Source organism: Chamaea fasciata, unplaced genomic scaffold, assembly GCF_029207755.1.
Source record: "Chamaea fasciata isolate MVZ Bird 193981 ecotype frontalis unplaced genomic scaffold, bChaFas1.0.hap1 SCAF_3, whole genome shotgun sequence".
In the NCBI taxonomy this organism is placed as follows: domain Eukaryota; kingdom Metazoa; phylum Chordata; class Aves; order Passeriformes; family Sylviidae; genus Chamaea; species Chamaea fasciata.
Genome location: NW_027094088.1, coordinates 112,863,640 through 112,879,320, shown reverse-complemented (window position 1 = coordinate 112,879,320; position 15,681 = coordinate 112,863,640). Strand labels below are relative to the sequence as shown.

At 53.2% G+C, this 15,681-nt stretch overlaps 1 protein-coding gene across 1 annotated transcript in view; it reads right to left on the bottom strand.

Annotated features, from left to right (window-relative positions):
* OTOF (otoferlin) overlaps positions 1 to 15,681 on the bottom strand; it is a 99,540-nt gene that overhangs the window by 20,626 nt on the left and 63,233 nt on the right. Inside the window, exons 18-26 of the mRNA XM_066180163.1 lie at positions 15,004 to 15,120; positions 13,098 to 13,250; positions 12,472 to 12,661; positions 11,202 to 11,326; positions 9,797 to 9,931; positions 8,093 to 8,254; positions 4,223 to 4,342; positions 2,032 to 2,193; positions 597 to 759 (exon numbers count right to left, since the gene is read on the bottom strand). Coding sequence (XP_066036260.1) covers positions 597 to 759; positions 2,032 to 2,193; positions 4,223 to 4,342; positions 8,093 to 8,254; positions 9,797 to 9,931; positions 11,202 to 11,326; positions 12,472 to 12,661; positions 13,098 to 13,250; positions 15,004 to 15,120 — 1,327 coding nt within the window. The remainder of the gene's footprint in view (positions 1 to 596; positions 760 to 2,031; positions 2,194 to 4,222; positions 4,343 to 8,092; positions 8,255 to 9,796; positions 9,932 to 11,201; positions 11,327 to 12,471; positions 12,662 to 13,097; positions 13,251 to 15,003; positions 15,121 to 15,681) is intronic.

Sequence of the window (15,681 nt, the reverse complement as noted above, 5' to 3'; positions counted from 1 at the left end):
CACAGGCACTGACGCCCAAGAAAACACTGCATTTGACCTGAGGCCGCGGAACAGGCTTCCAAAACTGAGTGACAGTGCTGGGATTATGGGTGTGGAGTTTGAATAGAAGTGTGTGATATCAAAAAAAAAGAATCGGAAAAATTAGAATTTAAGGGTTTAGAATATAGTAATATATACATGAAGCAGGATGGAGGATTTAGGGCAGAGGCTGAGTCCTTCTTTTTCACCTTCTTCTCCATGGGTCTGGGTGGGATTTTGTAATTGGGTAGAAAAATCCGCATTGCGGGCCAGGGGTGGTTGGTAACGGGGTTAAAAGTAAAAATAATTGTGGTGTCATTTCACAGTTGGACAGTTTATCCTTAAAAGGCCTTGGAGAGAGAGGGGTAGGAGGGTTTCGTTTTTAGTTTGTGAGCTTGAAGTGCTGTAGAACTCACGGTCTGTGAGACTGTAATTTAGATAAGAGCTAATAAACACCTGAGTCCGAACAAGAAACACCGTCTCGCGCATTCAACCCCGACTCTACCAAAAAGAAGATAAAAAGGCAACACCTCCCCGCAGGTGTCCCGGAGTGGGTCCCCGTGTCCCAGTCCTGGTACCTGCCATGTTCCAGTGCTGGGCTTTCCTGTCGGGCGGGCGGTAGATGAACCTGCGCAGGGAGCTGACGGTGTGGGAGCCCACCAGCGTGTAGCGGCCGAAGGCGCGGCAGTCCACCACGCGGATGTTCAGCGGCGGGTGCAGCAGCTCGTTCTCCGGAAGGTCCTGGGAAGGAGGGGAGGGATGGATATCCGGGACTGGGAGCGTCTGGTTTGGGAGGTTGGGAAGGGCAGGAGGGGGTTAGGAATGGGATTGTGTTGGGAAGGGCAGGAGGATTAGGAGTGGGATTGTACTGGGATAAGCAGTAGGGATTAGGAATGGGATCGTGCTGGGAAGGGCAGTAGGGATGAGGAATGGGATCGTGCTGGGAAGGGCAGTAGGGATGAGGAATGGGATCATGCTGGGAAGGGCAGTAGGGATGAGGAATGGGATCGTGCTGGGAAGGGCAGTAGGGATGAGGAATGGGATCGTGCTGGGAAGGACAGTAGGATTAGGAGTGGGATCGTAGAGGGATAGGCAGTCGGGATTAGGAATGGGATCATGTTAGGAAGGCCAATAGGGATTAGGAGTGCGATCATGATGGGAAAAACATTAGGGATTAGGAATGGGATCGTGCTGGGAAGACCAGTAGAGATGGGGAATGGGATCATGCTGGGAAGGGCAGTAGGGATGAGGAATGGGATCGTGCTGGGAAGACCAGTAGAGATGGGGAATGGGATCGTGCTGGGAAGGGCAGTAGGGATGAGGAATGGGATTGTGCTGGGATAGGCAGTAGGGTTAGGAGTGGAATGGTACTGGGAAGGGCAGTAGGGATTAGGAATGGGATCATGCTGGGAATGCCAGTAGGGACCAGAACTGGGATCATGTTGGGAAGGGCAGTACGGGTTAGTAATGGATCATGATGGGAATGGCAGTAGGGATGAGGAATGGGATAATGATGGGAAGGGCAGTAGGGATTAGGAATGGGATCATCAGGGGAAGGGCAGTAGGGTTTAGGAATGGGATCGTGCTGGGAAGGGCCATAGGGATTAGGAATGGGATCATACTGGGAAAATTGGTAGGGATGAGGAATGGGATCATTCTGGGAAGGGCTATGGGAATAAGAGTGGGATCATACTGGGAAGCCCAGTTGGGATGAGGAATGGATCATGCTGGGAAGGCCACTAGGGATGAAGAATGAGATCATACCAGGAAAAACATTAGGAATTCGTAATGGGATCATGCTGGGAAGGGCAGTAGGGACCAGAAGTGGGATCATGCTGGAGGAAGAAGTCCAGAGCTTTTCCAGCTAAATGCGTCTTGGGAACCCTCAAGTAAAGGAATGCTGTCCATGTGCTCCATTACTTTGGGAAAACTGGAGCAAAGGGCTCGGAGCCATGGTGGGCTCCTGAAACTCCGGGTTCCGTCTGAGGGATGGGAGGGAAGGGCCGCACTCACCACCTCGAACCACTTGACCAAAGTGCTGAAGTTGGGGTTTTTCTTGTAGTTCTGGATCAGGGCAGACTGGACGCCCTTCCCGGCACACTCGATGTCCACACGGGGCCGGTCCACCTGGGCCAGGTTCACTCTCTTCAGGTCCCGGAGCCCCCAGAATAAGATCTAGGGCAGGAGGAAGAGGAGGAGGAGGATATGTGTAAACGGAAGAGGGATGATCCCTGGGAGCTGGATCTCCGTGGAGAGGGATCCCACTGCCAGTGTCATCTCAGGGCAGTGGTGGATCCCTGAGGTGTCTCCTCCCAACACCCCGCAGCCCAAAGTCTCCAGCCTGCTGCCCTGGACACCCATTTTCCTGCCTTTCTCCCTTCCTGACCTTTTCCTGGGAATCTCTCAGGATTATTGAGGGAGATGGGACCACTGAGAGTCGTGTTAAATCATGATTTATTGCTGTTATCTTCCCCAGTCCCATTGAAGGGTGAGAACATTCGTAGTATTCGTCAGTGGTCACAAGATCTCTAATCACAAAGCCTTTAAAAGATTTATTAGCCAACAAACTACTACCGCAAAGATTGTGTTTGTCTTTAAACTAATTGCTAGTCATTTTGTTTTATATGTTTTTTCCGCAGTGCGGACCTTCCTAATCACGCAGTGACATACAAACGTACAGTACTTGCACTTTAAAACTTCTTATTACTTTTGTAACTGCTTCTGTGACTAACCTTTAAACTCAAGAACTTTCCACTACCCAGCTTGACAGGTTAAACCATAAATCCACGTTCTGGCTTCTGGTCTCTAAATTTGGAAGCCTTTTCTAAAGTCTCAGATCAAACCCTGTGTTCTTTTCTATGATTTGACCCGCAAGCACAAGGTTTGGGGAATTTTCTGTGCCTTGGTTTCCCACAGGAACCCGCAGACCAGCTCTGTCCATCCGTGGTGGCTCTGGAGCCAGCGCTGCCGTGGCTTTTTCCCAAAGGAATTAATTTTCCTTGGGAAACTTCCCCGTCCCTTCCTGGGATAACAGACTGCCGCCATCCAAAATTCCCCAAAATGGAGATTTTTTTCCCCCCACCTCCTCATTCCCCAGTTTCAAAACTGTGAGGAACGCAACTAATTTATCATGATGCAAATGTTTGGAAAACCAGGAGCCGAGATCCCTTTGGAGACCTGGCCAGTGGCGCCTCAGCTGAGCAGAGACACCTTCACCCGGGGCTGAGATGTGTCCTGAACATCCCTGTGGGCAGTTCCTGGGTCACAGATGCCCACCAGGACCTCCAAAGGGTCAGGGGTCCTCATGGGACACATCACAGAACCATGGAATCGTGTGGGAAAGCCCTCCAGGATCATCGAGTCCAACCTGTGACTGATCCCCACCTTCTCCCCAGCCCAGGGCACTGAGTGCCACATCCAGGAATTCCTTGGACACCTCCAGGGATGAAACTCCAAACCTCCCTGGGCAGTTCCAAGGTCTGACCACCCTTTCCAGGGAGAAATTCCTGCTGCTGTCCCACCTGAGCCTGCCCTGGCCCAGCCCGAGGCCATTTCCCCTTGTCCTGTCCCTGTTCCCTGGGAGCAGAGCCCGACCCCCCGGCTGTCCCGTCCTGTCCGGGAGTTGTGCGGAGCCACCAGGTCCCCCCTGAGCCTCCTTTTCTCCAGGTTCAGCCCCTTTCCCAGCTCCTCAGCCTCTCCTGGGGCTCCATTCCCTGCCCTGGACACGCTCCAGCCCCTGCAGGTCTCTGTTGTCAGGAGGGGCCCAGAGCTGCCCCCAGCCCTGGAGGTGCCCCAGCAGTGCCAGCACAGGGGACGGGCACTTCCCTGGGTTGTGCCCACACTATTTTGGATACAAAATCCCCCTTCAGATATCCATGGATGCATGAGAGGCCTGAGGTTGGTGGGGTACAGAACACCTGAGCTATGGGGTTGCTTTGGGGGCAGACGATCCAGCTCCATGCTCATCTTTAACATTCCCTGAGCTGCATCTCAGCCCAGGTGCCGCTCACTCGCTGTCCTGCCCAGGTCTGACAGCGAGGAATGATCCAATTCCCTGCTGGTTTTTTTTAGGGATGCTGCAGCCTGGTTCCCGGCCCGGCCACCACGGACAGATCCTTTGACTCCCACCTCCCTCCTGCCCTTCCAACACCCTTGGAGATGCTCTCCTGCCCCAGGCCATGCCCCCCACATGGATATTGGTTACCTCCACTCTGTATCTGCTCAGCACCGGCCGAATTCCCAGAGGCACGGGCAGGATGGGGCCTCGGTCCATGTCCGTGGGGCCGTCGATTGGGGGCAGGTCTGATTTTCCCCCAGGGCCGATCTGGAAGAGATGGATTGTGGATTAGGATCTGCTCCTCTCAGGTTTCGGTCATTCTCACAGAACTGTGGAACCGCGGGTTGGTTTGGGTTGGAAGGGACCCCAAAGATCAGCTCGTTCTGTACTCAGCACTGGCCAGGCCACACCTTGAGTGCTGTGTCCAACTTTGGTGTCTCAGTTTAGGATGGACACTGAGTGCTGTGTCCAGCTCTGGTGTCTCAGTTTAGGATGGACACTGAGTGCTGTGTCCAGCTCTGGGATCTCAGTTTAGGATGGACACTGAGTGCTGTGTCCAGCTCTGGGATCTCAGTTTAGGATGGACACTGAGTGCTGTGTCCAGCTCTGGTGTCTCAGTTTAGGATGGACACTGAGTGCTGTGTCCAGCTCTGGGATCTCAGTTTAGGATGGACACTGAGTGCTGTGTCCAGCTCTGGTGTCTCAGTTTAGGATGGACACTGAGTGCTGTGTCCAGCTTTGGTGTCTCAGTTTAGGATGGACACTGAGTGCTGTGTCCAGCTCTGGGATCTCAGTTTAGGATGGACACTGAGTGCTGTGTCCAGCTCTGGGATCTCAGTTTAGGATGGACACTGAGTGCTGTGTCCAGCTCTGGGATCTCAGTTTAGGATGGACACTGAGTGCTGTGTCCAGCTCTGGGATCTCAGTTTAGGATGGACACTGAGTGCTGTGTCCAGCTCTGGTGTCTCAGTTTAGGATGGACACTGAGTGCTGTGTCCAGCTCTGGTGTCTCAGTTTAGGATGGACACTGAGTGCTGTGTCCAGCTCTGGTGTCTCAGTTTAGGATGGACACTGAGTGCTGTGTCCAGCTCTGGTGTCTCAGTTTAGGATGGACACTGAGTGCTGTGTCCAGCTCTGGGGTCTCAGTTTAGGATGGACACTGAGTGCTGTGTCCAGCTCTGGTGTCTCAGTTTAGGATGGACACTGAGTGCTGTGTCCAGCTCTGGGATCTCAGTTTAGGATGGACACTGAGTGCTGTGTCCAGCTCTGGGATCTCAGTTTAGGATGGACACTGAGTGCTGTGTCCAGCTCTGGTGTCTCAGTTTAGGATGGACACTGAGTGCTGTGTCCAGCTCTGGGATCTCAGTTTAGGATGGACACTGAGTGCTGTGTCCAGCTCTGGTGTCTCAGTTTAGGATGGACACTGAGTGCTGTGTCCAGCTCTGGTGCCTCAGTTTAGGATGGACACTGAGTGCTGTGTCCAGCTCTGGGATCTCAGTTTAGGATGGACACTGAGTGCTGTGTCCAGTTCTGGGTGTCTCAGTTTAGGATGGACACTGAGTGCTGTGTCCAGCTCTGGTGTCTCAGTTTAGGATGGACACTGAGTGCTGTGTCCAGCTCTGGGATCTCAGTTTAGGATGGACACTGAGTGCTGTGTCCAGCTCTGGGATCTCAGTTTAGGATGGACACTGAGTGCTGTGTCCAGCTCTGGGATCTCAGTTTAGGATGGACACTGAGTGCTGTGTCCAGCTCTGGGATCTCAGTTTAGGATGGACACTGAGTGCTGTGTCCAGCTCTGGTGCCTCAGTTTAGGATGGACACTGAGTGCTGTGTCCAGCTCTGGGATCTCAGTTTAGGATGGACACTGAGTGCTGTGTCCAGCTCTGGGATCTCAGTTTAGGATGGACACTGAGTGCTGTGTCCAGCTCTGGTGTCTCAGTTTAGGATGGACACTGAGTGCTGTGTCCAGCTCTGGGGTCTCAGTTTAGGATGGACACTGAGTGCTGTGTCCAGCTCTGGTGTCTCAGTTTAGGATGGACACTGAGTGCTGTGTCCAGCTCTGGGATCTCAGTTTAGGATGGACACTGAGTGCTGTGTCCAGCTCTGGTGTCTCAGTTTAGGATGGACACTGAGTGCTGTGTCCAGCTCTGGGATCTCAGTTTAGGATGGACACTGAGTGCTGTGTCCAGCTCTGGGATCTCAGTTTAGGATGGACACTGAGTGCTGTGTCCAGCTCTGGTGTCTCAGTTTAGGATGGACACTGAGTGCTGTGTCCAGCTCTGTCCCCTCAGTTTCAGAAGGACTTTGAGATGCTCGAATGCATCCAGAGGAGGCAACAAGGCTGGTGAGGGATTTGGAACACAAGCCATATGGGGAACAGCTGCGGGATCTGGGATTGTTTATCCTGGAGAAAAGGAGACTCAGGGGTGACCTGGTCACTCTCCACAACTCCCTGCAGGGTGGTTGTAGACAGCTGGGGTTGGTCTCTTTCTCCAGGCAGCACTGACAGAACCAGAGGACACAGTCTTGAGCTGAGTCAAGGGAAATACAGGTTGGATATTAGGAAGAAGTTTTTCACGGGAAGAGTGATTAAATACCGGAATAGTCTGCTTGGGGAGGTGGTGGAGTCACCATCCCTGGGTGTGTTTAAAAGGAAACTGGATGTGGCACTCGATGCCATGACCTAGTTGAGGTGTTAGGGCTGGGTTGGACTTGGTGATCTTGAAGGTCTCTTCCAACCTACACATTCTGTGATTCTGTGATTCTGTGATCTGGGATGTCTCAGAGAGCTGAGAGCCCAGGGCAGGTGCTCTGGGGAGAGGAGAACACAGGAGCAGAAGGTGCTGGGAATTGCTGCTCTTCCACACGGAACAGTCCCCAGAGCAATCCAAACCCCTCGGCCCACCAATGCAGCCCATCCCAGGGCTGTTCCACCCTGGAATTGCACCTGCTGGGCTGGGTGTGAGGAAACGGAGATGTGGTCCCAGAGCTCAGCCCAGGAGCAGGTTTAAAGTCCCGTTTCCAGCCCAGGGCTCGGGAAACATCAAATATCCCATGTGAGCCAGTCCAAGGAAAATTGGGAGGAAAAAGGGCTCGGATGAGCACCTGCCCTGGCAGAAAAAGGAGGTGGGAAAAGCGTTTCAGCGGATGGAACACGGGGCGCGAAAGTGGAAGAATTTGTCTCCGGTATTGGCCCAGACTGTGAATCACGGAATGGTTCGGGCTGGGAGGTGTTGGAATTCTGGAAACTGAGAATTTCAGGCTTTCTGTGGTGGATGTGTAGCTTGAACAGAACTGCGTGGTATCAGGGGGTGAAAAATCAGAGTTTAAGATTTTAGTTTATAGTAACATATATGGGGCAAGATGGAGACTTTAGGGTGGAGTTTGCTTGTCTTTTTTTCATCATCTTCTTCCTTCTTCTTCACGGGTTTGGGTGGTTTTCTGTGGCTGGTTGATAAAGCCCGCACTGCAGACTTCGAGTGGTTGGTTTTTGGGTTTAAAGTAAAAATAATTTAGGTGGCATTTCACAACTGGACGGGTTGTCCTTGAAAAGACCTTGCAGAGATAGAGAAGCGCTCCGTTTTGCACCTTGCTAACTACAGGTGCTGCAGATCTCCCGGCTTGTGAGACGGTGATATAGATGACAATTAATAAACGTCTCAGTCCGAAAGCAAACTGCGTCTCTCGTGCCATTAATCCCGACCTTGGCAGAAAAAGAAGCCAGGACCGTCACAGGGAGGGACTTTAAGGACCATTGCCATGGGCAGGGACATCTTCCACCTTTCCAGGCTGCTCCAAGCCCCCCAAAAACCTGGCTTTGGACGCCTCCAGGTGTCTTCGACCAACAACAAGTGGTTGATCCATCCAAGAAGAAACAACAAGGGTTCGGCAGACCAATGACTAGGTGAAGGGGCAGTTATTCCCCGTCATTCCCAGTCACCCAACCCTCCATAAATTAATCCCCTCTCCCTTCCAACCCTGCATCCAATTCTTCCCATCCCTTTGTCCAGCTGGCACCTGGAGCAGCTCGAAGGCGGCCAGCAGGTCCCCGGCCGTGGCGTTGCCGCGGTAGATCTGGTAATATTCCAGCTGTGGTGGGAAGCGTGGAGGGCAGTACTGCTCGTCCGACATCTTCACCACGGGCTTGGCGAACGTCCGGCCCATGAAGTCGGCTTTTCCCTGCGGAAAGAGCGCTTGAGGTTGGGGGTCCAACGTGGGAATTCCAAAAATTACCCCATTGGTTCTGCCCTGGCGTACTTGGGGTTGGGATCCAACATGGGAATTCCAAAAGTAACCCCATGGTTGTCACCAGGAGCACCTGGCGTTGGGGATCTAGTATGGGAATTCCAAAATTAGCCCCATGGTTCTGCCCAGGAGCACTTGGGGTTGGGGATCCAATATTAGAATTCCAAAATTAGCCCCATGGTCCACCCCAGGAACACCTGGGGTTGTGGATCCAACACGGGAATTCCAAAATTAACCCTGTGGTCCTCCCCAGGAGCACCTGGGGTTGTGGATCCAATATTAGAATTCCAAAATTAGCCCCATGGTCCACCCCAGGAACACCTGGGGTTGTGGATCCAACACGGGAATTCCAAAATTAACCCTGTGGTCCTCCCCAGGAGCACCTGGGGTTGTGGATCCAATATTAGAATTCCAAAATTAGCCCCATGATTCTCCCCAGGAGCACTTGGGGTTGAAGATCCAACATGGGAATTCCAAAACTAGTCCTGTGGTTCTCCCCAGCAGCACTTGGGGTGGGGAATCCAACACAGGAATTCCAAAATTAGCCCCATGGCTCTCCCAAGGAGCACTTGGGATTGGGGATCTAGTATGGGAATTCCAAAATTAGCCCCATGGCTCTCCCCAGGAGCACTTGGGATTGGGAATCCAATACAGGAATTTCTGAATTAGCCTCATGGTTCTGCCCTGGAGCACTTGGGGTTGGGGATCCAACACGGAATTTCCAAAATTTACCCCGTGGTTCTCCCCAGGAGCACTTGAGGTTGAGAATCCAACATGGGAATTCCAAAATTAGCCCCATGGCTGTCACCAGGAGCACCTGGGATTGGGGATCCAACATGGGAATTCCAAGATTAGCCCCATGGCTCTCCCCAGGAGCACTTGGGGTTGGGGATCCAACATGGGAATTCCAAGATTAGCCCCATGGCTCTCCCCAGGAGCACTTGGGGTTGGGGATCCAACATGAGAATTCCAAGATTAGCCCCATGGCTCTCACCAGGAGCACCTGGGATTGGGGATCCAACATGGGAATTCCAAGATTAGCCCCATGGCTCTCCCCAGGAGCACCTGGGATTGGGGATCCAACACGGGAATTCCAAAATTAGCCCTGCAATTCTCCCCATTGTGGTCGGAACAGGAACGGGATCAGTGCTCTGGTCTTGGGATGCCAAAGCTCAGGGAAAACTTTCACTCACGGCTCCTTGAAGGAGGTTTGGGACAGCTGGAGGTTGGGACAGCCAGGAGGACAGCCAGCTTTCCCAAATGGAAATGCTCCTTGGCAACAGCCTCTTCCTTCCCTCTCCAAAATAGGACACATCAAGTCACATCTGGGATTTACAAGCGGCAGAAGCTCCATGGGAGACGTGGGGGGACCATTTTCCAAGAGTGAGGAAAACAAAACCTCCCCAAACCCTCCGCCTCCAAATCTGGAGAGATCCCAGCGTCCAAACCGCGCGGAATCCCGTGGGATTTTCCTACCACAGTGTCCTGGTCGTAGATCTCGATGACGATGATGGGGGGGTCGTCCCGCATCTCGTGAGCTTCCCCGTACAGCTCCACGTTGTCGAACACCAGGAGCTGGTCCCAGGTCGGGCAAAGGGTCTCGTTGAGGACCTGGGAAAATGGGAAAATTTTTTGGACCAGGGAGGCACTGGGAATCTCCCAGGGAATCTTCTGAGGAAAACAAACCAATAGCAGATGAGCAGAGCTGGATTATTCCCAGGGTCCAGCCTTCCTAAAGCTTGGCAACCCTCGGACTGGGAAGGGAAGACTGAAAAATCGCTTTAACGTGACCCAGTTATGCCTAAATTGGTAAGGAATCACAGGGAATCACGGGGAATCACAGGGAGTCAAAGGGAATCTCAGGGAATCACAAGGAATCACAGGAATCACAGGGAATCACAGGGAATCACGGGGAATCACAGGGAATCACAGGGAATCACAGGGAATCACAGGGAATCAAAGGGAATCACAGGGAATCAAAGGGAATCACGGGGAATCACAGGGAATCACAGGGAATCACAGGGAATCACAGGGAATCAAAGGGAATCACAGGGAATCACAGGAATCACAGGGAATCACAGGGAATCACAGGGAGTCAAAGGGAATCACAGGGAATCATGGGCAATCACAAGGGATCACAGGGAATCAAAGGGAATCACGGGGAATCACAGGGAATCACAGGGAATCAAAGGGAATCACGGGGAATCACAGGGAATCACAGGGAATCACGGGGAATCACAGGGAATCACAGGGAGTCAAAGGGAATCACAGGGAATCACAGGGAATCATGGGCAATATGAGGGAATCATGGGAAATATCAGGGAATCACGGGCAATATGAGGGAACCATGGGGAATATCAGGGAATCACAAGGAATCATGGGAAATTGAGGGGAATCACAGGGAATCATAAGGAATTGCAGGGAATCGCAGGGAATCGCAGGGAATCAAAGGGAATCATGGGGAATCACAAGGAATCATGGGGAATCTCAGGAAATCACAAGGAATCACGGGGAATCACGGGGATCACTGGGAATCACAGGAATCACAGGAAATCACAGGGAATCACAGGGAATCGTGGGGAATCTCAGGGAATCACAAGGAATCACAGGAATCACAGGGAATCACAGGGAATCACGGGGAATCACAGGGAATCACAGGGAATCACAGGGAATCACAGCCATCCCTCCATCCCCACATCCCAGGAATGTTCACTGTGGGGTCAGCCATTCCCACATTCCAGGAATGTTCACTGCAGAGTCAGCCATTCCCACATCCCCGTATCCCAGGAATGTTCACTGTGGGGTCAGCCATTCCCACATCCCAGGAATGTCCACTGCAGAGTCAGCCATCCCCACATCCCCGTATCCCAGGAATTCTCACCTCGGTGCACTGGCTCTGGGAGATGAAGAAGACCCGCGCGAATGGATCCGAGAGGCCGCTGCTGTCGGCTGCGAACAAACTCCTGGCCTGGTACATGTGGGCCCGCAGCTGGAACACCTGTTTCTCTGGGAGACAGTGGGAATGGGATGGGATGGCGTGGAATGACCTCTGGGAGCCCATCCCAAGCGATGTCCCAGTAGCCTGGTTTTGCTCACGGGTGAAGGATCTCAACCCAAAGCGGGAATCCCGAATGGATATGGAATTCCTTGGCATCCTTTTTGTGGTCGTGATGACAAAATCCCAATAGGATTGGGATGAGGGGGCACAATTCCCACCCCCCAGCTCTCCTGGGACAACCAGAACAATTTCTCCCATAGCTCCTGGAAGTCCTTGGGCCAGGGGGTGTCCAGCCAGGCTCCCTCCCGCTCTCTCCATGTCCCATCCCGTGGTGATGCCTTAAGTGGGGAAATGATGCCTTAAATGATGCCTTGGGGTTGGGAATCCAACGTGAGAATTCCGAAATTAACCCCGTGGTTGGAGTTGGTGCATTAAGTTTTATCTTTCGTGTATTTCAGGTTCTGTGCTGCCCAGGGGTGCAGCTCTGAGCTCACAGTCAGTGTCACTCAGCTCTGCACGGAGTAGGGAGACAAAAATCCTTTTCCTGTTGGACACCAAGGAAAACTGATGCAATTTTTGGGCCCGAAAGCACAAACAAGGGTGGGCTGAAGAGACAAAACAAGAAGGATGAGACTTCGTAATCTGAAGCTGTAATTGGACAATTAAACCCCAGTGTGCAAATGGACCAAAATTTATAAAAGTGTGAGACCCCGTGACTGCTCATCCATTTCGTGACCATTTTGGGACCATTTTGTGACCATTTTGTGGCCATTTTGTGGCCATTTTGAGTCCATTTTGTGACCATTTTCTGTCCATTTTGGTTCCATTTTGTGACCTTTTTGTGGCCATTTTGGGTTCATTTTGGGACCATTTTTGATCCATTTTTGATCCATTTTGGGTCCATTTTTTGTCCATTTTGTGACCATTTTGTGACCATTTTGTGACCATTCTGGGTCCATTTTGTGACCATTTTGTGACCATTTTGTGACCATTTTCTGCACATTTTGGGTCCACCTTGGGGGTAGCCCTGGCCAGGCCCTGTCCCACCCAAGGTTTACCCTAAAACCCTTTTAACAATTATCTACTTTATTCTCTAGCTCTGCCCAGTCTGTTCCAGCCCACCCTTCCCAAGGCACCAACGGGAACTCCTTACTGGTGTAGAGGAGGCTGATGGGCGGGAAGGAGGGCAGGTTTTGTCCTCGGGGCACTTTCTTCTCCTCGAAGCCGCAGGGGAGGCCGCTCAGGAAGTCCTTGCGCTGCTTGTTGAGGCCCAGCCACAGGTAGATCTCCATCTTGGCCTGGACTGTCCAGCCGGCGGGGCCGAAGCCCCTCTTCCCCGGGAGCTGAGCACAGGGAATGGAAGAGTTCGCATGGATATCAGGAATATGGATGGGACCCTCTTGGAGAACCCAACCTCTTTGGGCCATTGTGCTGCTGTTCCTTAAACCCAAGGATCCTTTGCGATCTTGCTGTTCTGGTTCACGCACTGTCCTCTTCCCACCGTGGTTTCCTTTTCTTATGCCAGAAATTCCCTGGATTTCCAGCTGGATCAAACATCTCCCTCTTTCCAAACATTTCCCACTCACCGGACTGGGTAAGGTCGGTGCTTCCCCCTCCCTAGAACCAGAACTCCGCCCCTACCAGCAGAGTATGGATCATATTTTTCCAACGTTCAAACCCCAGGAAAAAATGGATTCAAAACTCTCACCCTCATCTCCCAAATCCCGTCCTCTTCCCTCCTCTTGGCTGTAGCTCCCCTTGGGACAGAGGGATGCTCACCTTGAGGAAAACCGTCTTCACCTTGGCGCAGTCCTTGCCCATCTCCTCGTCCACGATGGAGTACAGGATGTCCTTGGAAGGGACGCGGGCGTAGGCGACGCGCTTGTTGTTGCTCATCATCCAGACGAAGACGTCGGGAATCGTGTGCTGGGGCTGGGAATGCCACGGGAAGAACCCTGTCAGTGCCCCGGCTCCCACCACTGAGGCACTGAGGTTGGATTTGGTGGAGTTAAATCCAACAGTTTCCATGGAAGATGGACGTGCCGCGCTGAGGGGGCACTGGAATTGTTCTGAGGTTCCCACTCCAAAAAAAGCCGCTCAGAGCTAAGCCCGTCAGGAGAGAAACTGGGATTTGTCAGTTAAAGTTTAAAAAAACATGAATTTGGGCGTAGAAGACTGAAGGTTTTCCTTCTCTCTTCCTTCAGTGGCCTTGGGGAGGGGAGGGTGGCGGCCGTTCCTTCATCCCTTTGTAGGGAAGAGGTTCCCAGTCTGGACAGGACCCATCTCTCCTCAGGTCTGGGTTGTGTCAGGGCCAGGGAAGGCCTGGCTATAACCAGGGATGGAGCTGGGAGCCTTCCATGGGAAATGGAGGCAGGAGGTGGGACAGCTGCAGCTCCAGGGAGGGCCGAAAACCCCCTCCGAGCCAGTTCTGAATTGGAAAAATGTCATGGAGTCATTCCGGAGCCTAAAGGGGCTCCAGGAGAGCTGGAGAGGGACTGGGGACAAGGGGTGGAGCGACAGGACACAGGGAATGGCTTCCCACTGCCAGAGGGAAGGGATGGATGGGATGTTGGGAAAGAATTCCTGGCTGGGAGGGTGGGGAGGGGCTGGGCTGGAATTCCCAGGGAAGCTGTGGCTGCCTCTGGATCCCTGGGAGTGTCCAAGGCCGGGCTGGACATTGGGGCTTGGAGCAGCCTGGGACAGTGGAAGGTGCTGGGGTTGGAACTGGATGGGATTTCAAATCCTTTCCCACCCAAACCAGTCTGGGATTTGATGTGTCACCTTCCAATTCCTGATTTCCCTGATCCCTCCATGGCTGGGACTGGATGAGACATCTCCAGCTCTGCTGCGGGAGGACCCAGCTCTGTCCCTGCCTGGGAAGCTCTTAAATTTCTTTTGTATCAGCTCGTTCCCAGCCGGGAGTGCACAGGGATCCTGGGGCAGCTCAGGGACTTGGAATGACTCCTTGCAGAGACCTCTCCTACCCCTGGAGGTCTACACCCATCCATCCATCCCTCCATCCATCCATCCATCCCTCCATCCATCCATCCATCCCTCCATCCATCCCTCCATCCCTCCATCCATCCATCCCTCCATCCCTCCATCCATCCATCCCTCCATCCATCCATCCATCCATCCATCCATCCATCCATCCATCCGTCCATCCATCCGTCCATCCATCCCTCCATCCATCCATCCATCCCTCCATCCCTCCATCCATCCATCCATCCCTCCATCCATCCCTCCATCCATCCCTCCATCCCTCCATCCCTCCATCCATCCATCCATCCATCCATCCATCCATCCATCCATCCATCCATCCATCCCTCCATCCATCCATCCCTCCATCCCTCCATCCCTCCATCCATCCATCCATCCATCCCTCCATCCCTCCATCCATCCCTCCATCCCTCCATCCATCCATCCATCCATCCCTCCATCCATCCATCCATCCATCCATCCATCCCTCCATCCATCCATCCATCCATCCATCCATCCATCCATCCATCCATCCCTCCATCCATCCATCCCTCCATCCATCCATCCCTCCATCCATCCATTCCCCCATCCCATCCCATCCCATCCCATCCCATCCCATCCCATCCCATCCCATCCCATCCCATCCCAGCTTTCTCTCTCCACAAGCTGCCCCACCCAGACCCACCCCTGCCCGTAAGGGCCCCACCTCATCCGCCAGGAACCGCAGCTTCTGCAGGAAGTTCTGCACCAGCTTCAGCTTGTCCTTCGTGGTGTTCCTCTTGACCTGGGAGCGCAGGGCCGTGGCCTGCTGGGCCATGTTCTCCTGTGGGGACAGCCGGGACATCCGGACACGTCTTGGACCGAGAAAAGGTGCCCCAATCCCACCACGTCACCTCTGGACACCCTTCTGCTGACCCTGGCGTGGGAGAGCCCCTGCGGGGTCAGAGACAGCCCAGGAGAAGGTGACACCAAAAAGGCGTCACCTGAGCTGGGAGAATTTTGGGGTGGTTTAAGGAAGGCGCCTCTCCTGCTGTCACCCAGTGCCTGACCCTTGGGGCTTCCACAGGAAAATGTGGAATTCCACAATTCCTGGCTCTCAGGGATGCAGATGGACACTGAAGTCGGTGTCCTCGGCTGTGCCAGATGGAGGAGCCGCCGGCTCCTCGTCCGTCTCTCCTGCACATCCTTGGGAAGGAGCGGGGCCACCACCCCACCCCAAAATCTCTGTCCTTGGAGCAGCTCTGCTCTGTGGGGTTCCCAAAATCACTCCAAACCTCTGTCCCTGGGGTAGCTCTGCTCTGTGGGGTTCCCAAAATCACTCCAAACCTCTGTCCTTGGGGTAGCTCTGCTCTGTGGGGTTCCCAAAATCACTCCAAACCTCTGT